This window comes from Hyaena hyaena, unplaced genomic scaffold (genome assembly GCF_003009895.1).
Source record: "Hyaena hyaena isolate Hyena2069 unplaced genomic scaffold, ASM300989v1 scaffold_73, whole genome shotgun sequence".
Lineage (NCBI taxonomy): Eukaryota > Metazoa > Chordata > Mammalia > Carnivora > Hyaenidae > Hyaena > Hyaena hyaena.
In genome coordinates, this window is record NW_024080705.1 from 2446078 (window position 1) to 2469633 (window position 23556).

At 36.4% G+C, this 23556-nt stretch overlaps 1 protein-coding gene across 2 annotated transcripts in view; it reads right to left on the reverse strand.

Moving 5' to 3' along the window:
* The window catches only part of MYPN (myopalladin), a 71641-nt gene extending 48429 nt beyond the window's left edge, over positions 1-23212 (reverse strand). Inside the window, exons 1-3 of one of the 2 annotated variants that reach the window (XM_039233288.1) lie at positions 22311-23212; positions 4313-4488; positions 1881-1932 (exon numbers count right to left, since the gene is read on the reverse strand). In XM_039233288.1, the coding sequence (XP_039089219.1) occupies positions 1881-1932; positions 4313-4488; positions 22311-23212 (1130 nt within the window). Of the gene's footprint in view, positions 1-1880; positions 1933-4312; positions 4489-11468; positions 11489-22310 lie in introns of those variants that run through there. The other variant, XM_039233290.1, reaches the window with a different exon arrangement.
* Positions 23213-23556: the final 344 nt, after the last annotated feature.

Here is a 23556-nt window from a genome sequence, read left to right on the forward strand (position 1 = left end):
GGGCAGGGAATGCCTTTAACTCCTTCCAGTCTGAGACTCAGATAAGGCCACTCATCAGAATGAGATGAAGTTGGAGGCCAACTAGAACTCAATGAAATGTGGAACCATTCTACTAGCCAAATCCATATATTTATGTAAACAGGAAATAAATGTCTGTTTTATTGAAGTTACTGTTATTCTGGAGGTCTCTTATATAGAACTGAAGCTAAATCCTAACTAACAAAAGTAGATTTAAAGAAAATAATCAAATGAGATATTTCTTGCTTATTTAAGTTTGTATATCAAAATTCCTACCCATTAACCTTGGATAACCCATTAACTGTGTTATGAGAGCCTTGAGGAAGAAGTGATGAATGTGTAATGGAGGAGGAGTTTATGAGTGAACTTGACTGGGTCTTGAAGGATACATAGGAGTTTTCCAGGCAGAGGAGATGGGGCATTACTATCAAAGAGAACAGCTTGAACAAAGGGGTAAAAATAAACTGTACATTGTTTGAGTGAGATAGGAGCAATATAGAGAGGCTGAGGTGGCAGAATGGAGGAGGGAGGGGCAGGAAACCCTGGTTGATACTCTACTGAATCAGGCTTTGTATGTCATGTTAAATTTTTTTTAATGTTGTTCATTTTGTGCTTGGTTTTTATTTTCCCATAGATAATTTTTTTAAGTCAAGAAAGTGATAGGATCAGATAATAACTTGTTGTAGTTTGGAGACCGTAAAAGAAAGAAAAGAGCTGGAGCAACTATAAGGAGGTTACTGGCATAAAGAGGCAGGGAAAGAAGGAGGAATTGAACCAAAGCAACAAGAATGATAAGGAAGAGAGTTAAAGGAAAGAGATCATTCAATCTGTTTATGAATTGTCATAATTGCAAAAAAGCTAAAAGCAAATTATTATTCCAAAGGGAGTATGCACAAAGGATTTCAAAGAATAAAACACGGTATCTAAGGGCAGAAATGCCCTTAGAAATTCCTCCTGTGTAGGGAAGGACAGAATTTATAAACACAGTTAACAACTGTAACCAGCCTTCCAAACCTTTTGTTTTGGGTGATCTCAAGGAATGACTATTGCATCTGTTTTCAGGTCCCATGCCTTCTGCCCAAAGCTTCCTCTGCCTAAAAATGCCCTTTCCTTCCTTGTTTGCAGGTGTCCACCTACTGTTCTTTTAAGACTCAACTCAAAGTCACCAACTCTGTGAAGTCTTTCCCAATCTCTCTTTCCATCCCTGATCAATTAATAGTCCTTTGTGCCAAGTCCTGAAGATCCTGCCCATGGTTATGTTATAGTCTACTATACTTTATTACCCTTACTGTCTACATGCTTGGTATACATATCTTGCTATATTTGCTATGTATTTCTCTCTAGTACACAGTGAGCCTCTCAAAGGTAGGAAGCATCTGATTTTTCTTATTACCCATTATGTCTAATGATGTCCCTGGTGTACAGTACGTGCTTAGTTGATGGTTGGGGAAAGTCAGGAATGGATGAATGTAACTTTGTTCAGTACTCATTATAATTGTTTAGCAAAAAGGTTATGACTTACTCAGATCATTCACTTGTATAATTTAAGATAACCAAGTTTTGTGTCCTTGTGAATACTATTATTTAGTCAGAAAACACGAAATTTTTGAAGTGCTGCACTATTTGTTTTTTACTCAGTAGATATAAGTATGATGATATTTCATATGTGATGCTTTATTCTTAAAATGTTGGGAATATTAAAATTCATCTGCTAGGCAAGACTTCAAGCTCTCCAAATTCCCCTAATATATTTTTTTGGGGGTCATATCCTGGAGCCACTCTCTTTAAGTTCTACTAAACCAATTAGTAGGTTTCTCAGGGTCTGAGGATGCTAAAGCTATAAGACAGAAAATCAGAATTACCGATTCATCTCTTCCTTGTTAGGGTCCCCTTCTGAGTCAGAAGAAGAAACCCCTGGAAAAGTAAAAACAAGACATGAAATATTTAAGATGATAATTTCTTAATAGTTCCTAGGCATTTGAAGATCTATAGAATTTTAGACCTAGAAATGAACTCAGGGATTTCCTACACTAACACCCAATTTTATAGATGAGAAACAGACCCTAAGTAGTTGAAGGACTTGCTCAAGGTCACATGGCTATTTAGCAACAGAGTACAAATTAACTGGTCCAAATGCCAAGTGCTCATGTATTAAACACCTGCTGATGTCTTTAACAGAGCAGTCTGCAGATGTTTTATGCTGTCCGTAAATCCTCTTGTTCTTGGCCTACACAGATTAAATAAAAGGAAGGATTACATTGGATTCTAAACATTGTTGGTGTAGGTGGATGCTCTTCCGTCCACCCCTAATATTAACAAGTCATACTTCATTTGGAAGTGGGGGTGTTTGAAGTTCTGTTGCCACAAATTAAAAAAATCAGTAGTCCAATCTCAGCACTGTTAGCAAAGCTTTGATCTCAGATTTCCTTTTCAAGATAGTGAATTTTAGGAAGATATAACTGAGCTAAATCTGGAAGTATTTATTGTATTCCAAAAATTTGAGGATAAAAACATACAACACATTTCTATCATGCATTATTCATTTTTATTATTATTCATGCATTTATTCAATAAATGTTTATCAAATATCCACTATGTATTTGGTACTTCATAAAGTATTAGAGATATAAAAAAGAATGAGACAATCCCAGTTTTACGATCTGGTTGGTGGATGAGCACTTATACCAAAATAATACAATATTTAAGTGTTAAAACCAAGCCATACATAAGGTATTATAGATGATAAAAGTGCTAAAGAATGGTCCTCAGAAAAAACTCAGAGGTGAGATAAAGTGGAACAAAAATTTGGTAGACATATAAAGAAGACAAATTGATTTATTTCCTAAAATTAATCATGTAAGTTTGGTGCTGATGTAAATGCCTTTCTAATGGTCCCAAATGGTCTCTCTGCTTCTACCCTTGACTCTCTGAGGTATATTCTCAACCAGGAGCCGGAGTGATACCATTAAAAGCTAAGCCAGATGATGTTACATTTCTGCTCAGAATCCTCTATAGCTTCCCATCTCCCTTGGAGTAAAAGCTAAAGACCTTACAACGACCTACAAAGACCTACACACTTTTCTCACCTGCCTCCTCCCACCTCTACCCATCTGGAACTTCTGACTTCATCTGTTACTTTCTTCCTTGTTTCCTTCATTCTGGCCACATTGGCTCAGCTCTGTATCTATATACAGATTCACTCCCACCTCAGAGTCAGTGTACTTACTGATTTATCTGTGTAGAGTGGTTTTCCCTTGAATATCCTTGTGGCTCACTCCCTCACTTCCCCCAGGTCTTCACTCATATGTCACTTGGTTAATGAGGTCTTCCCTGACCACCCTATCTGTAGAACTGAAATCTACACACACACACACATACACCCCACACCCAAGCATGTGTGTATTCACACAACTATACATAGGTATATTTCCTATCTTCTTGCTTTCTGTTTTTTTCATAGTGCTTATATATACTCTGAGATACAGAAAATACATATATTGGTCTCTGCTCCCAGTTCCCAGCATAGAGCAGCTGAAACTTGTAATTTCCTAAGTTATGAGCATTTTTTTGTTCTAATTATTTGTCTTTGACCCCCACAGGGCTCCTAAACTCTCATAAATTCCTAAGTGATAAGAATGCAAGAACATTTTTTGTTCTAATGAGGTGACTCTGGAGAGCTCCTAAGTGGGGGTTAGTCACCAGGAAGACAAAGCCATGATTAGAAGCTTGGAATTTTCATCCCTGCCCCCTATCCTCTTGAGGGGGAAGAGAGCAGGAAATGGAGATAGATAATAATTGATCATGCCTACATGGGGAAGCCTCCATAAAAATCCCAGTAGTATGGAGAGCTTCCAGGTTGGCAAATACATCCACACTCCAACTCTATAGGGACAGAAGCTTGAGCACTTTGGATCTTCTTAGACCCTACACTTTGTATCTCTTCATCTGGCTGTTCATTATATCCTTTATCATATCCTTTAATAGACTGGTGAATGTGTTTCCTGAATTCTGTAAGCTACTCTAGCAAATTAATTGAACCCAAGGAGGGGATTGTGGAAACCTCTGATTGCAGCCAAGTGAGACAGAAGTTGTGAGTAACTTGACTTCATACTTATTTTTTGTCTCTCCCATTAAAGTGTAAGTTCCATCTGTCCAAGAACCTTTGTCTGTTTGGTTCACTACTATTGTCCCTATTCCATAGAAGAGTGTATGGTACAGTAGTCCCTCAATAAATATTTATTATAAATATATGTCTTACTAGTAAGTGCCATGCTCTATGAGTATTTTGTTTTACCTTCTATATAAATCTCAGCAGAGGTTGAATCTGTCCCATAGATGTTAGAAGCAAAGCAGGAATAGCGTCCTGTGTCTTCTTCAAAGGCTTCAGCAATCGTCAGTGAATGCAGATTTCCTGACTGGACGATATGAATGTCTGGCGAATTTTCAAGCTCCTTGCCTTCACAGTACCACCTGTGAGGAAGGGAATGTTACACATGACTGAAATGTGAAAATATCGTAGATGGTCCAGATGTTCCCGAAAAAGAAAACTGTAACAACTTAGAATCAGAACATTAAATGGTATCATTTGTAACAATGAAAAGAGCTGGCAGTATTCAAACTACATTGACACTCAGGAATTAGAATATGGCTCCTATTAAGAATGATACAACTAAGAGAAGATGGATTAGAAATCAAATATAGCCAACCACAAGGAGCAGGGTCTTTGATGTGGAGCTTGGCTTCTCCTAAAAAGAGGTACAGCTTTCTATACTATGCATTAAGCAAGTGCTACTTTGTTTATTGGGAGAGAATGTAAGGGATATTAAAAGATCATAAGGTTGGTGTGTCTGGATGACTCAGTTGGTTAAGCATCTGACTCTTGATTTCAGTGCAGGTTATGATCCCATGGTTAGTGATTTCAAGCGCCATGTTGAGCTCTGCGTTGATAGCGTGGGGCCTGCTTCAGATTCTCTGTCTCCCCTTTCTCTCTCTGTCCCTCCCCTGCTTCTGCATGTACTCTCTCTCAAAAGTAAATAAACATTAAAAAATTAAAAAAATAAACAAACATTAAAAAAAAAGTTCATGAGGTTGAGTGGACTCATTCTCTACTGAACTTGCATCTAACCTAGCTAAATGAAAATTATTTAGTTCAAGTATTTGAATCACTGGAGTAAAGAGGATGGGTCACATTCTTCAGTAGTGGTCCAATTTTGACAAAAGACCTAAGTTAAGTAAGTTTCTATAGGTTATGGTATTTTATTAATTCTATAGATTTGAAGTTAGAAGTTTTTACTATAGTTTTTTTGGATAAAAGTTTACATAAAATAATATATAAATTAATGTTTAAAATGTGGAGGTGCATAATAAAAAAAAAGACCTCAAAACTACACAGAAATAGGGGCACCTGGGGGCACCTGGGTGGCTCAGTCAGTTGGGTGTCCACCTTCGGCTCAGGCCATGACCTCATGGTTCTTTGATTTGAGGCCCACATCAGGCTCTGTGCTGACAGCTCAGAGACTGGAGTTTGCTTAGGATTCTGTGTCTCCCTCTCTCTCTTCCCCTCACCTGCTCACACTGTTTCTCTCTCTCTCTGTCTCAAAAATAAAAAAACATTTAAAAAATGTTTTTTTTTTTTAAATAAAAAGAAGAAATAGGGGCACCTGAGTGGTGCAGTCAGTTGAGTGTTCAACTCTTGATTAGGTCAAGATCCCAGGGTTGTAGGATTAAACCCTGTGTTGGACTCCGTGCTGTTTGGGATTCTCTCTCCTTCTGCCCTTCTTCCCTGCTCTCGCTTTCTATCTTTAAAAAAAAAACAAAACGACACAGAAATATAATTTCTCATGTAACATGTTGGCAAAAGTCTAAAAGTTTGATGACTCATCCACTGTTAGTAGGAATGTAGAATGGTGCAACCTTATGAAATCAATACATCAATATCTGCCAAAATTACAGATACATTTATCTTTTGATCCAACAATCCTACTTGTGGGAATCTATCATACAGATACACTTGCATGCATACAAAATGACAAATGTACAGTTTACTAATTTAAATAGTGAATGATTGGGGCCCCTGGGTAGTTTAGTTGGTTAAGTGTCCCACTCTTAAGTTTCAGCTTAGGTCATGATCTCACAGTTCGTGAGAGTTCAAGCCCCACATTAGGCTCCACACTGGCTGTGTGGAGTCTGCTTGGGATTCTCTGTCTCCCTCTCTATCTACCCCTTCCCTGCTCGCTCTCTATCTCTCTCTCTCTCAAAATAAATAAACATTTAAAAAAATGTGAAAGATTTGAAACAACCTAAGTGTCCATCCCTAGGGGACCATGAAATAAACTATTGTACCGCCACATAGTGGAACACTGTGCAGCTGTATAGAGAGTTTGAGAAAGATCACTATGCATTGATATGGAAAGAATTCTAAGATATATAGTTAAAATTTTAACTGGAAGGTACAGAATAGTGAATATGGAGTGTTTGTGTAAAAAATATGGGTGGTTATGGGTAGAATTATTTCCCCCAAAGGATATGTTGAAGTCCTAAACACCAGTACTTGGGAACATGACCTCTTTTGGAAATAGGGTCTTTGCACACATAATCAAGTTACAATGAAATTACTAGGATGGCCCTAATCTAGCATGAATGAAATCCTTTAAGAAGAGGAAAACCTGGGGCACCTGGGTGGCTCAGTCGGTTAAGCATCTGACTTTGGCTCAGGTCATGATCTCACGGTTTGTGGGTTCAAGCCCCATGTCGGACTTTGTGCTGACAGCTAGCTCAAAGCCTGTAGCCTGTCTTCGGATTCTGTATCTCTCTCTCTGACCCTCCCCTGCTTGCACTGTCTCTCTCTGACTCTCAAAAATAAATAAATAACATTAAAAAATTAAAAAAAAAAGAAAAGGAAAACCCTGGAAGGCAGAGACACACAGAGAGAATGGCATGTGATGGCAGAGGCAGGGATCGGCCTGATGCAGCTGCAGGTCAGTGAATGCCAGGGATTGATAGCCACCTCTATAAGCTAGAAGAAAGAAAAAAGGAGTCTGCCCAGAGTCTCAGAGAGAGCGTGGTCCTGGTGACACTTTGGTTTTGGACTTCTAACCTCCAGAACTGTGAGAGTTTATTTCATCCAGTTTGTAGAGCTTTGTTACAGTAGCCGGAGGAAACTAACACATGGGGCAAAAAATAAGATATAGTCGTGTTGTTTGCATTTGCATAGAGAAAACTGGAAAAATTGAAATGAAAATCAAAAGTGGTTCCTACTGAGAATGAGAGGAAATAAGGTGGATGAATACAGAAAGGAATGAATATCTCATTATGCCCCATTTTATATTGTTTTCTTTTTTGAAATAATTATTAATCAACATCATAATAAAAAGTAATTAGGTGGGGAGGTATTACCACTATTCAGAAATTGAAGGAGTCCTGGCAATTGTTAATCTAGACTGTAATTCTAACCATTCAGTATTTTAATCCCTCCCTCCCACCATGAATGAAGCAATTACAAAGCAAATTCATCCATTCAACTACATCTCAACAGCCAAGCTTTTCTCTACTCTTCCATAAATATGTCATACTTACCCCAACATTCAAGTCTCTGCTCATGTTTTCCTATTTCAGATTCTCTTTCTCTGCTTTTCAGCTACTGCACATATACCTCATCCATCAGTTTGGCTCAGATACCACCTCCTCTACAAAAAACCTTTTACCATCAGTTCTCAATGATTGTTATTTTTCTAACTTCACTTAAAAAACAAACAAACCTATGTCATGCAAGGTTTGATTATACACTTTCTATTATTATTCTCTATTCTGGGGATTCACCTTGTCCCATAAATTTCATTGGGTTGTCAATTCTTTGAAGGTAGGTACAGTGCTTTACATGCTCTTTCAGCCTGCACAGAGAATATAAAGTTCTCTGTATTCTCTCCTTTGGTCATCTCATCTCATAGCTTCAATTATCACCTCTATTTGGGATTTCTTCCAAATGTACTTTCCTAGCACTGACTTCTAGATACCTTCTCCTGCCACTCTCCCTTCACTATGTTCCAAGCACACTGGGTTTTTTTCTACTTTGTGAACACATTAAACTGTCTTCCATGTTAGAATTTTTGTTCTTCCTGAAATCCTCTTCCCCAGATCTTTACAAAGATAGGTCCTTCTCATCCATCCAGGCCTCAGCTCAAATGTCACCTTAACATCAGAAAGGCCTTCCCTGAGCCTCTTCCTAATGTAGCTGCCTTAACCTCAGATACTATGTCATGCCATGCTATTTTGTTATCTTCACAGTACTTATTATCTGAAACTATCTTATATACTTGCTCATTTTGCCGTAGTTTGCTCCACTGCCCCATCACTAGATTGTAAAGTCTACAACAGGACCTTATTAGTCTTGTTCACCAATGTAATCCCAATACCTACAACAGTGTCTTGGTGCATGGTGGTATTCAGAAAATATCTGTTGGATTTCTTTAAAGACCAAATGATGGAAAGAATTGATAGTTAATATTCTGTAAGAATTTTGTTACTAGTTTCACCAAATTCTTGCCAGTTTTTGATTGGTTGTGACTGTAGCAATATATGTAGCTGCTGAAATGGGTCCATAAATCTCCCAAGGCATAAATCTCAATAAGACCCTGAGGAGCTCATATGAACTGATCCTCAGAGCATGTATAGTTTAAATACAAACAGTGAGCATCCAGTCAAACAAGACATATTAAGCACATGTGTTTATCTTTACTCCCTCTTGAAATGCACCTAAAATGAGAATAAAGGAATTTTTAAAAGGTATAAAACCACAAGAACCAAAAGAATGAGAAGGGAGATAAGAACAGACCTGAGACTCCACAAAGTGTTGGAAGGTGGAAAGCAAACTGAGGAGCCAGGAGAGTTGAAAAATCTGAAAATCAAGTGCCTGTTTGGCGATGTCAGTGAAAGAAGACAATTTTTGCTGCAGAACCCTAGCAAGTTTAAGAATTTGGAAATACGACTTTGGAGTGTGAGAACACCCTAATAAAGGGGAGGAGACACAGAGCTTAAAATAGGGTAACTGATTTCAAGTTTGGGAAATAAGTATTGAGATCCCTTTGGGAGGTCACATCCTCTCTTCTGAGCAGTTAGGGAATGCCCTGGGATGAAGGCTCAGTTGCTGGCTACATAAGCACATGCTCCATATTGGAACAAGAAGAAGGGATTTGGGAGAGATTTCTCTACAGAGAAACAGGCCTGATGGCTCAGCTGCATGAAACAGAGTATTTAGGAGACATTTTACAAATGTATTGGAGAACTGAGACAAATTTGTGATAGAACCTCTGAACTAAGCACGTAACAACAACAAGAACAAGACTGTAATCAACTCCAGCTCAAAATAAGTAAGTAAATAAATAAAGGTTGTACAAGTAAGGAGACAATCATTTTACTCTACGTGGGTTGTCAGTGAATAATACATAGTAACAAAAAAGTAAACATGACATATTTTTTTAAACAACAGTGAGACCTGATTATATTGAGGCAGTGAGGGAAAGATGTGCTGGTTTAGTCAAGGGATGCTGATCCCCCATCTTCTGGAACAGGGAGTCAATAAGAAATAGCTAACATTAACATACCAGGCAATACTGGTACAAGCATATCACAGGGGCTGTCAAAGTATTGTTCACTTTCTGCAAAGACAAAGCTATTTTTATACAATACTGAAATATTATTTGCCTTTTCACTGAGTTGGCATTTACACTGATGGTGTAAAAGCCACAGTGGGTATAATTGCTGGTGCTTTATCAAGCATGAGTTTAGGCACTGCCTAAACTTGGCTCGTGGTCATTGTGTTTCTCACTTCCACACTGGCAGTTATGAAAAAATTCAGTTTCACTTAAAAATGTCCTTGATGAAGCAGTACAAATCATGGGTTTTATTAAACTTCAACCTTGAGTTTACATCTTTTTGACATTGTGGGTGGTGAAATGGGAAGTAGCAGAAAGCATTGCTACTGGATATGGAAGAGCACTAGTGTGATTTTTTGAGGTGAAATAAGCATTAAATGCATGAAACAATATTTGAACTTGAAACAACTGGCAAATTATGATTATTCAGATCTGGGTATCTGGCAGATATTTTCTCACAAATGAATGAAATAAGCCTATTGTTTGCAGTAAAAATAACTGATAACCTTTGTTGCCAGTGACAAAATATTAGAGCTTTCAAGGAAAAATTAAAGTTTTGAAAACTTGTATCATAAATTTATGGAAAAATTAAAGTTTTGAAAACTTGTATCATAAATTCATGATTGGGAAGCCCATCATAAATTTAGGGCTTCCCAACACATAAAGGCTTTTTGATGAAATCAAATGATGATATTAACAGACGTATTTTTAAATATTAGATAATAAGATATGTTAACATTGGGAATATTGGCATTACTCATTTTCCAAATTGCCAGTGCATGATATCCGTTCAAAGTTCAGGATGAACAAAGGGTTTTAGTATAGTAGAGTACAAAAGTTCATTGGTTAAAAGAAAACAAAACACCAACACAAAAGTTCATTGGTATGGTTTCAGATTTCACATTGCAACTAAGCTGTAAGGAACTACTGCTAGCTGAATTTTGATGTAGTACCAAATAGGAATATCCATATTACCTGAAAAGACTGTTGAAATATTCCTCCTGTTTCCAATTACATATCTGTTTAAGGCTAGATTTTAAAAGTTTACTTCAACCTAGACAACATATTACAACAAACTGAATACAGAAGCAAATATGAGACTCTAGCTGTCTTCTATTAAGCCAGACATTAAAGAGATTTGCAAAAAATGTAAAACAATGCCACTGTTCTCACTAAAATTTTTTGAAAATAGTTATTTTTTATAAAATTATTATTATTGTTGTTATTATTTTATTTTTGAGAGGGGGAGGAGGGGCAGAGAGAGAGGGAGACGGAGAATCCCAAGCAGCCTCTGCGCTGATGTGGGGCTTGACCTTACGAATGTGAAATCATGAGCTGAGCTGAAATCAAGAGTTGGACACTTGACTGACTGAGCCACACAGGCGCCCCTCAGAATTATTTATGTTAACATGTTCATTATTGTTATTTAAAAATGAATAAGAAACAACTATTTAAAACATTTCTCAGTTTGATTTCTAATATGATAAATATAGGTCTCACTTACACACATAAAACCTCTTTTGGTTCTCAATAACTTTTAAGATTGGAAAGGGGTCCTGAGACCAAAAAATCTGAGAACTACTGGCATATTATTTAGAAATCTAGAGGTAAATAAATAGGAAACTGCAAAGCGAGTTGAAATTAGTCTATTCTTTAATATCTGACTTTTTAAGCAAGGTACCTGTATTAATTTGACAAAGCAAAAAGAAATAACTATTCAAAACAAATAAATGAATATCTTCCCTTATATGAACACTGTAAGGTTATCTCATTTCTTCCATTAATGTTTTCCTTCCTTACCAAAATGAGAGTGGAAACATCTAGAGCAATTGGACAGCCAGGAGTCAATAAGTGAAATGATTCAAATACCCAACCTCCCTGTCAGAAGCGTTTTTGTCCTTACTCAGACGGCAGGAGAGCTTCAGCCAATCCCACAGACAAACCAGTAACTGTCACTCCGACTTTAACACCATCACTCACTCAAAAATAATGCACTGGTCAGGCTGCCTTCTAAAAAAGTATTAACGTTTACTTAACTATCCTGAAGACTTTTGAGAGTAAGGAGGAAACACACTCTCTACAAACATCTATCCATGCTAGGAAATGCTTTCACAGAAATGCTCTGCCTAAGGTGCGTGTTTTAGAACGCCCAATCCTCATGACACTTACAGAATGGCAGTGGTGCCAGACAGTGGTGATTCACGGCTCAACAGAAATGAGTCAGTGATCTGGGAAAATAAGGCAGGTCCGAATGAAAAAGAAGGACCCAGCTTTAAAGCACGAAGGATAGCTTGCCAGATCTGCTAGTCTGGCTAGCTACCAAGCTTGCGAATGAAGACGCTGAAGAGACACATTTTTCAGATTTAACTGGGTGTTTGGTTACTGCTGTTAGGTTACTATTTTATCGAAAATATGGCTTGGATAAATGTTATGACTCATTGCTTTAGCACATTCATGACTTCTAAACGTAATTTGAATGTGTTATTCTGACTCACCAGCAATAATGCTCATTAAAAGAATGATTACTCAGAGCGTTTCTTTAGCCCTGCCCCAGCCCTTCCCATGTCCCTGTCCTACCTCCCATAATTCCCTTTTCATGTTTGTTTCCTTTACACATAATTATGCATTGATTTGTAGGTTTATTTGTTTAATATTGCTCTCCCTTACAGAAGGGTAAACACCATAGGGCGGAGATAAACATGTTTGTTTTGTTTATCATTTGTTTATCTGGTTCCTAGCACAGTGTATGACACATCACAGCTACTCCAAAAAATGTTTGCTGTATGGATGTTAAGTGAATACATTTAAATTATGATTATTATAGCCTCAAGTCTGGTTTTTTTTTTCATTTTTCAAGATGGTTTGGGGTCTAGAAAATGACTTACTTTGAATTGTCTTTAGCCAGCTTTGTCTAACAATGCCTGATCTGTTATGTGAAGGGCCTAAAATAGACAATAGGTAGTATGTTTACTTCATGACATCCTCAGCTCTCTCCATGCATCAGAGTGACTCTTCCCTAGACAGACCACATTGGACTCTGGAGTATATTGGACCATAAGATAATAGTAGATGTTTTCTTACAAAACTCCAAGTTATGTTAGATTTTGTGACATAATCTGGTGTTTTGTTTGTCCTGCTTGCTACTGAGTTAACAAACATAAGTGTTACATGAAATACATGCCCAATGGCTGTATTTCAGTCATTGGGAGTACAAGGGGAAGGATATGTTTATGCTTGAAATTTTATTAAAATTTATTAAGTTCACCCAGGTGGAAACCTCTTGGTAACTTAAGAAAAACATAGATAAGCAGTTGGTTAATATTAAGATATCAAGACCACTTCTTACTATATAGCCAATTTTAATAATAAAAGTGTGGATTAATAAAGTGAAAAGGAAAACAATCCCTAAAATAATTTTTTAAAGGACTACATTACTTTGGGCAGGGCTGACTGGAAACTTTTTATTGTCTTCTTCTAGAATTCTTATGTTTTCTTTCTCTCATAGTACTTATTACTAAATTACTACACAATTTACTTACTTATTATATTTACTGTTTATCATCTATTTCCCCCATGTCAAGTAGAATAGAATTTGGCAGGAAACTTTGTTTTATTTCCTAATGAATCTCAAGTGCCTGGAATAGTTCCTGATGTATAGTGAGTGCTGAGTGAACTTTTATTGAATGAATGAACAAATGAACATATTGAATTTTCTAGTTATGTTGATGCAAGGTACTTGAATCTTCCTGATGTTGTATATTTTAAAGTATATATTTCCCCCTTTCTTCTGTTGACTATGTTAAAATTTCTTTCAGAAGAAATTCTTCTACTTGTTCAATTTGGAACCACTTTGATGGTGTTGATTTTGTTTATCCCAAGAATTCAAGTTTGGCTTAACATTATGAAATCACTGTTCTTTACCATATCAAAAGAATAAAGGGGAAAAATCAGATAATGATCTCAATAGATGCAGAAAACTGTTTTATAAAATCCAACATCCATTCATGATTTTAAAAAATCTTAATTTTTCCTAAACAAAAGAAACTTACACCAAAATCTTATGTAATGGTGAAAACTGTAAAGTATTCCCTTTAAGATTATAAACAAGACTAGAATACCCAAAGTCACCATTTCTTTTCAACATTGGACAGAGGGGCTTAGCCAGTTCCATAAATCGAGAAAATGAAATATAAGATACAAGGTTGGAAAGGAAGAACACCCCCCCACCCCAATCTATAGAAAATCTCTAGAATGTAGCAAGAATGTAGCAAGTTTACATTGGTTAGAAAACCAATGTACAGAAGTTGATTGGATTTCTATATATAACAAATATGGAATGTAGTTTTTTAAAAAGCTATCATTTATACAGCATGAAAATGAGGTACTTATGGATAAATCTAGCCAAGGATTTGTAAGACTCAGAGAAAAAATACTCAGTCTTACTATTTAGATAACCTAAATAAATGGAGAAATATACTATACTATAATCCTGAATATGAAGCCTCAATATTTTATAGGTGTCAAATTATCCCTAAATTGGTCTACAGATTCAATGCAATCCCAAAAATCTCAATAAATTAAAAATAATTCTTATGAAATTTAACAAGATGATTCTAAAATTTATATTGTAGAGCAAAGGCCAAGAAGAGTTAAAAATTCTTAAAATGAAAAGACTGGAGATAAAAATTATGAAAACTCTATTGCAATGCAGTAAATAAACCACAGGAAAAGAATAGAAAGCCTGAGCTAGATCCACATGTTTATGGAATTTTTACTTATGATGGAGCCGTCATTATAGATCAGTGTGGGGGATGATACACTTTTCAATAAACTAGAGCTGAAACAGTTGGTTATCCAATCTAAAAATAATAAAAATAATAATTAATAAAAGTAACCTAAAAATAATCTTAAATGGATATCTACTTCATACCATATACAAAAATCACCTTTAAATGGATTAAAAGTTTAAATGTGAAATACACAATTATAAAACTTTTAGAAGACAATATACAAGAATATCTTACTTTGAGGTTAGAAAAAATGTCTTTTTAAAAAAGTTTTTAATGTTTATTTATTTTTGAGAAAGAAAGCATGAGTGGGAGAGAGGCAGAGAGAGAGAGAGAGATAATCTGAAACAGGCTCCAGGTTCTGAGTTGTCAGCACAGAGCACAACACGGGGCTCCAACTCAGGAACAGCGAGATCACAACCTAGGCTGGAGTTGGATGCTTAACCAACTGAGCCACCCAGGCATCCCTTAGGAAAAATTTCTTAAGCTAGACACATACTATAAAAACTAAAACCATAGGAACACCTGGATGGCTTAGTTGACTAAGTGTCTGACTTTGGCTCACATCATGATCTTACAGTGAGTGGGTTCAAGCTCTGAGTTGGCTTTGTGCTGACAGCGCCGAGCCTGCTTCAGATTCTCTTTCTCTCTCTCACTCTACCCCTCCCCTGCTCTCTCTCTCTCTCTTAAAAATAAACATTAGAAAAATGTAAGAAATATAATTAATTTTATACTGAAGTTAAAAATATCTAATTATGAAAGATATCATACAGAAAAGAAAAAGTTCAGTCAGACCTGTAGAGGATGTTTTTATAACACATATGACATGTGATTAGTTTCTTAATAATGTTTTTAAAGGTCTTACAAGTCAATAAAAAAAAACCAAATTGATTGAAACACAAAAGATATAAAGAGGCCCCTCATAGAAGTGAACACTGAATGGTCAATAAACATATTTTTAAAAATTCTCAACTTCATTAAAAACTATGGAAATGAAAATCACAAGATACCACTTCATACCTATCTGATTGGCAAAAAATTTTAAAGTCTGATAATATACATATTGGCAATGATGCAGAACAACAAGAATTCTTATCCAATGTTGGTGGGAACGTAAGTTGAAACAATTCATTTGGAAAAAAATTTGGTATTACTATAAAGTCGTTTTATATACTCTACCAGCAATTCCATGCCTAGACACACTCATGCACCAGGAGAATATATTAGAATGTTTATAATAACATTGCTCATATCAGGAAAAAGTGTACATCAATAATATAATCTTCTAGCCTTACAGTAAAATGCTATATAGTGATGAAAATGAATGAATTAGAGTTGCATGCAACATCACAGATATAGTTTTTAGAGAAAAGATTCAAACAGCAGAAGAATATATATGTTATGATTCCCCTTACATAAAAAATGCATATAAATTTCACTAATATTATTTTTTAAAGCTTATTATGGAAACTTTCAAACAAACACAAGTAGAGACACTGTATGATGACCTACCATGCACATATCACTTAGCTTCAATAAATTATCAACAAATGGCAAATGTGTTTCTTTTATATTCTCCACTTTTTCCCACCTTGAATTATTTTAATGGAAGTCCAGGATTTTGTGTCATTTCACCTGTAAATACTTCCATATCAATAGTATTTAGGAATCATAAAGATATGTTGTAAAACTATGAAGAAAAATCATTAAGAAAAATTTAAAGAGAGGGGTGACTCAGTGCATTAAGCATCTGACTCTTGATTTTGGCTCAGGTGGTTTTCCACCTCAAAACAGATCTCATCTCAAAGCACCACCTACTAAGGTGAGGTGACTGCAGTAGAAAAAGTCTGTGAGGAGTGTACTGTTGGAGTAAGAACTGAGGAGCAGGTGCTAAAATGTTACCTGGAGAATGTAACATGGGGAAGGCCCCTCCTGGTGAGGATGTCTCTGAAGAAATTGAAAAACCTCTCAGCACAGAGACAAACAGCAGTTTGTTAAAACACAGATGTGTAGTCCTCACTTTTAGAGATCTTGATTCAGTAGGAATAAGGTGGAATCTGCGAATTTGCATATTCATCAAGGTCCCAGATCATGCTGACCCAACATGTTCTAGGAGGCTCTCAAAATGTAGCCTCTGCCCTGTCTCTGGACTTATCTCAAACCATTTCCTCCTCACTCTTTATGTTCTAGTGACACCAGTTCCTGTAATTCCTTAAAGCCAATAACAGTCTTACAAACTTAAGGGCTCCAAATTTGCTGTTCCCTCACCCTAAAACACTTTCCCCAAACACCACTTTGCTGAGCTAACTCCCAGGGATCTTTTTTTTTCCTTTAATGTTTATTTATTTTTGAGAGAGACAGAGACATAGTACGAGTGAGGGAGGGGCAGAGAGAGAGGGAGACACAGAATCCAAAGCAGACTCCAGGCTCAGAGCTGTCAGCGTAGAGCCCAATGCGGGCTCAAACTCTCTGACCACAAGATCATGACCTGATCCGAAGTATGACTCTTGACTGACTGAGCCACCGAGGCACCCCAGGGATCTTTTATTTCTAAGCCTAAATTTATCTTTTTAACAAAACCTTTCCCAGCCTACCCATAAGGTTTGGGGCCTTCACTTTATGCACCAGTCTTTATAACATTTATCACAATTGTAATTATATAATAATTTGGGGAATTTTTGTTTACTGTTTGTGTTCCTTATTAGATTCCAAGCTCCATGAAGGTAGGGACTTTTTCTTGTTTGTTGCTTTTATCTTAGTGCCTATAACAGTACATGGCACATAGTAGGCATTTAATATTGGTTGGATAAATGAGTGAATGAAGACATCTAGATTTTTCCCAAAAGGTTGAAGAAAAAGTCCCTAAATAATGTAATATTTAAAAATATTTGTATATTTTCACTATGTATCATATATAATTATTTCTAATAATATTTTTATATTTCCCCTGTATCATTTAAAATACCCTTCATCTTTATAACTAATTTATTCCCCGAGCACATCATTTACAGGCCAAGGTCCAGAAGTGGCAATAGGAAAATTAAGCAGCCAAAGCAGGCATTGACGTCTATAAAGGGTAAATTTGTGCTGCTTCAGAAGGTTGTGTACAAGCAAACATACTTAGTGTGACCCAGCTGTACATTCCTGGGAAAAGAATTTGAAGTCAGGATACAAAAAGGGATCATGGCCATTTGCTGTGAATTCCTGCAGACTCTTTCATCTGTGGGTAATGCATGAAAGTATTTCATTTTCTAAGACAACTCCTCCAATGAAGCTATGTCCAAAATTAACCAGCTTTCAAAAACACTACCTTCAGTGATATAGGATCTCACTTCTACAGAACAAAATAATTTCTTCCCAATTAACTTGGAAAACAGCAAATATACCAAAGATGATTTTTCAATTTGCTAAACCAGAGTTACAAGAACATGGATAAAATGCTGATTACACAGACCTCAGTTGCCAGGTATACTTACAACATTTTCTTGCAAAAATAGTGAAAAGGCTATTATTCTCATTGACTATCATTCATATTCCTATATGTTAAACTGAAATGTCTCATTATTATTTTAATGCATTTTTAAGGACTTTTCTGGATCAAAATCTATGCTCCTGGATTCTGTGTAGATACCTCTGGAGTTGCAGGCTTCTTCCACCCCAGTGATCTTCAATCTCAAAAGCTCTAATTTTATCCTTCAAAAATATGTGTTTGTAGGGACGCCTGGGTGACTCAGTTGGTTAAGCGTCCGACTTCGGCTCAGGGCATGATCTCACGGCTTGTAGGGTTCAAGACCCATGTTGGGCTCTGTGCTCAGAGCCTGGAGATACTTTGGATTCTGTGTCTCCATCTCTCTCTGCCCCTGCCCCGTTCACACTCTGCCTCTTTGTCTCTCTCAAAAATAAATAAACATAAAGACATTTTTTTAAGTGTGTGTGTGTGTGTGTTGGAATAACATGTAACAGATTCATTGTGGGGAGAAAACTAGGAGGAGGAGTTATTGCTAAAAGAAGTTTGGGAAACACTACTCCACTCTGGCACTAGTAGAAGTTAGTTCCAAGTGTTACCTGCTTATATATAGTCCCTTTGTAATTACAGAGATATTGTGACCAGATTTCCCAGTGTCCAGGTCATTCATTGGAATACCTCCAGTTCCACTACCCTCTCATTTGACCTTCAGTCCTGCATTTCCAACTGCCTATTTGGATATCGTCTCTTGGTCTCCTCAGACTCAAATTATTAACCCCCGCCATAAATCAGCCATCTCTTCCATTTTCTTAGCGCATGCCAATGACCCCATTATAATCTCAGGTATCCGTCTTCAAACATGTGGAGTAACATTCTTTTACTCATCCTTCCTATCCAGTAAGTCACCAAGTCTGTTGACTTCTTTTCTTCTAAATCTTGTTCACTCACATTTTTCTCTGCTTTCCGATTGCCCCCATTCAAATCCAATCAGAGCATTTGATGCCTGGGATACCTTCCTCAACTTCCTAATTGGCCTTTTGGCTCCATTCTTTTCAAGTCTAACTCATTCTTCCAGACTAATGCTACTTAAATGCTCCCTTTGATCTTGGTACTTCCCTATACATAACATTAAATCATTTCCAGGTGGTTTTGAATCCAAGTCTGAACTATTCTGCTTTGCTTTCAAGGTTCTGCAAAATCATCTGGCTCTACTTTCTTCTCAAATTAGGTCAGTCTCCTCCCTGTCATATAAAAATATTACTACTTCAGTGTCGGTGTCTTTATGTAAACATGTTACGTTGACCTGGCCTATAAGGACCCATCCCTCTGCCAATTTCTTCAATCTTCCCTCTCATCTTTGCTCATCTGTTACCCCATGTTCTTCACATAGCCAAGTACCTGCAGTTCCTTAGAAACACTTGTCTCTAGGCCTTTGCACTTGCTTCCTCCTCTATCCATGGTCTCCTCAAGCTAAAGAGGCACCTCCTCTGTGAATGCTTCCTTTATCCTGCAGTCCACGCAAAATAATCACATCTTCCTTGGAGCCTCCATGGCATTCTACACATACTTCTGTTATAGACTTTATCACACAATATTGCAATGTTTTGATTACATCGTTGCCCTATTTCTCTTTTAGATTGTAAACTACCCTCTCAGAATAGTTTTAGACTTGGTTTCAAAACAAGGTCCTTGACCGTCCCCACCCCCCTTATCTCACAGTTGTTTTGTACTCCCAGTGAGTCACTTTAGTAATTCAATAAGTATTTGTTGAATGAATGAATAAATGAGTAGATTTCTTCCTAAATCCTCTCACCCCTCACCTTAGATGTCTGAAGCCGTCTTTGATCTTTCTAGTCTTCCACTCCTTCTCTGAAGCCTGATAGTTTTTATGGTTTCATATTATAAAATTTGGATGATTTAAAAAATTGAATAACAAGCTCCTTGAGGGCAGGGACAAATCTTATATCATCTCTGTCATTGCAATAATCACAGTGCGGGGCACATAGTAAAAGCTAAATATATATATATATTTTTAATATAGAAATTATGTAAATATAAGTTATGTAAATTCTGGGCTTAGGAAAATAATGATAGTTAATAGTTACCCTGGAGAATTCTAAACTTTTTACAATATAATTGAAGTCGTAAAATGAAGTACTAATTCATTCGGAAACTATTTAGTGAATACCTAGGAATTTCCTAGCACCAGTGGTTGGGATACAGGCATGAGTTCAATCAATAAGGAAATTCTTCCAGGTAAAATTAGTATTACTGCATAGAAGCTGTGTACATTTTTTCACTTTTAAATTTATAAATTTGTAGTTGGTTGATTAAGTAGTTTTTGAGTGACTACCAGATAACTTTGTTGTTTGGGGGAATGAGCATCTTATAATTCTTCCTGGCTGATTTTTCTCATGATTTTCTCACTGAATTCTTTCTTTGTATCTGAGATTGTCATGGTCAAGAAGCAGGAAGAATCAGTCCTGAATGATCTGGTCTAGTTTTTGTGGGGTTTTTTTTTTTTTTTTTGGTCCAATCCATGTTCAGAGACTAGTGGGTTGAACAAGTAAGTAAGTTGTACGTGTACTCTAACTTGAGTGCTCACCAGCTTACTTAGGCCAACCAGATGTCACTGAGTAGTTTCTATCATGGTGCTGTGATGACATCTGATCAGCATTACCAACCAGAATCCTAGAGAGTGTCATCAGGCATGTTTAGGGTAGAAAGGTAGATACTTCCCTCTGTAGTACAGTTTCAACCCTTCGCCATATCTTGGGTCAAATGACTCACTCCTGATTTAATTCTAAGTTGAGTTTCTTGTTTTCCTGCTTCTTTATGCATTAGTTTATTTAACATTTCTCAGTGACTACTAAGGGTTTGAAATGGTGCTTGGTGCTCAAGATACACAGGAGAATCCTTGCCCTCAAGGAGGTCATTTGGATAACTGCAGAGTAGTGGATATGCTATTGTAAAAATAATATTTAATATTGCCTTATGTTGCCTTTGAAAAGCAAAATTCAATATGAATACATCGTTGGATTAGAATCCCTTGAATCAATATGTAAATACAAATAAAACTATTATTATTAATACTATTGCTGTCCCATAATATGAATACTGTGTAAAAAAAAAGACAAGGCCCTGTTTACACACTTAGAATAAATGTTAAATAGTAATTAAGTCATATTCTACTAGTAAATACATGGTTAGGAAGGTAAAGTGACTGTGTTACAGGACTCTAAATACCAGTAATTCTCTACAAAACAACACACATAAAGCACTTTATTCATACGTTACTACATATTAGAATTTATAAATATTGTGTTTTGTGAAGCATGAAGTTCATAAATGTGGAAGAGCCCCTTAAAAAGTAAAATATTAGACCACAAAATTAGGCATTGCTTATGCAAATAAGGAGCCCTGAAGCTTAAGCTTTATTTGCTTCAAAGAAAAGCTAACCGGTAAGCACATAAAAGATTAATATCCTCTCTACTCATCAGTCATATTAGGGAAAGATTTGGACTTTGGGGAGAATAGTGTTCATTAAGCTGATATCAAAAAGTTTATAGTAAATACAGTACATGTAAAATGAATCTTTAAATTGATCTTATTAGGCCACAGCCTTAGTCTATCTTTATTTTATTAAATTAATCTTTATCTCACTATTTGGCTTTCTTTAAAATAAAAAAAAAAACCCCACAGGTATTAATTGAGTATAGATCATAAATACTTTCTTTTTTTATGCTTTAGGCTGTAGACCTGTGCTGTCCAATACCATAGTCGCTGGCCACATGATTGGGCACTTGCAATGTGGCTGGTGCAACCAAGGGTCTGAATTTCAAATTATATTTAATTTTAGTTAAAGTTAAAAACAGATACTGAAGTCCACTGTTAGGAAATTTTGAAGTATGCTTGTAACAACTTGGGTATGTCAAGCTACTATTTCAACTATAAATGTTATGAAATCTAAATGCAGATTAAGTATTTCCTAGGAAAATTTACCAGTCAAATTGAGATATGCTATTATAAGTATAGAACTCACACGGGATTTTAAAACTCTAGTATGCCAGAAAGAAGGTAAAATATCTTATTAATAATTTTTATATTGATCACCTGTCAAAATGACAATATTTTAATATGCTGGTTAAATAATACATATTTAAAAAGTTAATTTCACCCAGTTCTTTTTATTTTTTAAAAATGTGGCTATTAGAAAATTTTAAATTGCATATATGGCTAATATTATATTTCTATTGGAGAGTGCTATATTAGACTCTTTTTCTCAAAAGGTGTATATAATTTTTGAAACCACATACTTAAAAGACAGACTTAGGAGGATCAGTGTAGAGGGAAAGCAATTACCAAATATTACTAATGGGACATTTTTACCTTACTTGAGGTGGTGGAATTCCTACCACTATGCAATCCAACTGTACTCTGGTTCCTTCTGGAACTTCTCTGCTCCGTAACTTTTGAGTGAAACGAGGAGGTTGCCCCAGAGGTTCTTCATAGTACAAAGATGAAGGTGAAGACCCAGGGGTGGTGTCTCCACCAGCTGCCTCACTGGCAGCCTGCTCAGCTTCACGCCTCTTAGCTTCCTGTTGTTCAAGGGCGTGATTCACTTCATTATCCCTAGTATCTGCAGGGATAGGGATGGGAACAGAAGATCTTTCTCTTCTTTCTGAGATATCTGAGAAACTGGAGCTATTTTCCTGCATAAGTTTGTTTTGAGATTCCAATTTACTCTTGTGGTTTTTGCAGGCACGAGGTCTAATCCTTTTGGAGCTATGGGCTTTGAAAAGGGAGGACAGCTCTTCAATGAAATCGGCAGCCTTATTTAAGAATACTTTTTTGGACTGGGTTTCAGAACTATACTGTGGCCTTTTTGCCTCCTGGGGGCTCTCTTTAGAGCTGGTAGGACCTCGAGAGTTATCCTGACAGAAGTTGGGGTCAAAACTTGATTTAGGTGAGTGTTTCATTTGATCAGATGAAAGGCGTTTTCTAGCTTGAGCATCATCTGCTTTCTCCAAAGGGTCATGATTGATGGCCAATCTTGCCAGATTGACGCTTTCATCTAATTCCTCTTGGCTCAGGAAGGCTGAAAGATCTGGAAGGTCATCTTGGCCTCCTCCCCCTTCAGCAGCTCCAGAAGGACTGCCAAAATGAAAAGGGTTGGAGGATGGTTCTGCTCGACTCCTTTCATTGTTTCCCCGATGTCTAGTTTCTGCTAAATAGCTCTCTCGTAGAAGCTGAGATATGGAAGTAGAAGCTTCGATGCTGTCGTCTTGCATGCTGTCACAAAATAATAATAAGAACAAAATATTTGGGTCATTCCTAGAGAATAACAAGTCTATGTTTATTATAGCATGATGGGTTCTTAAACACTTAAAGTTTGAAATAAAAAATTGCCTAATTTTGATACTTCTACAAAATTTCCATTGAAGATTTAAAGATTAATCTCAAATTGTAATATGAAGAGGAACTGAATGAGATTTCCCTGTAATATAAAAGTGTGAGTGATAAGCACTCTATTAAATTCTTTAACACAAATTCAGTTGTGAAAGCTATGATGTAACTATAGTGAGATTAAATTCAATCTCTAAGCATAATTTTGATAGTATCTATAAAGAGCTTT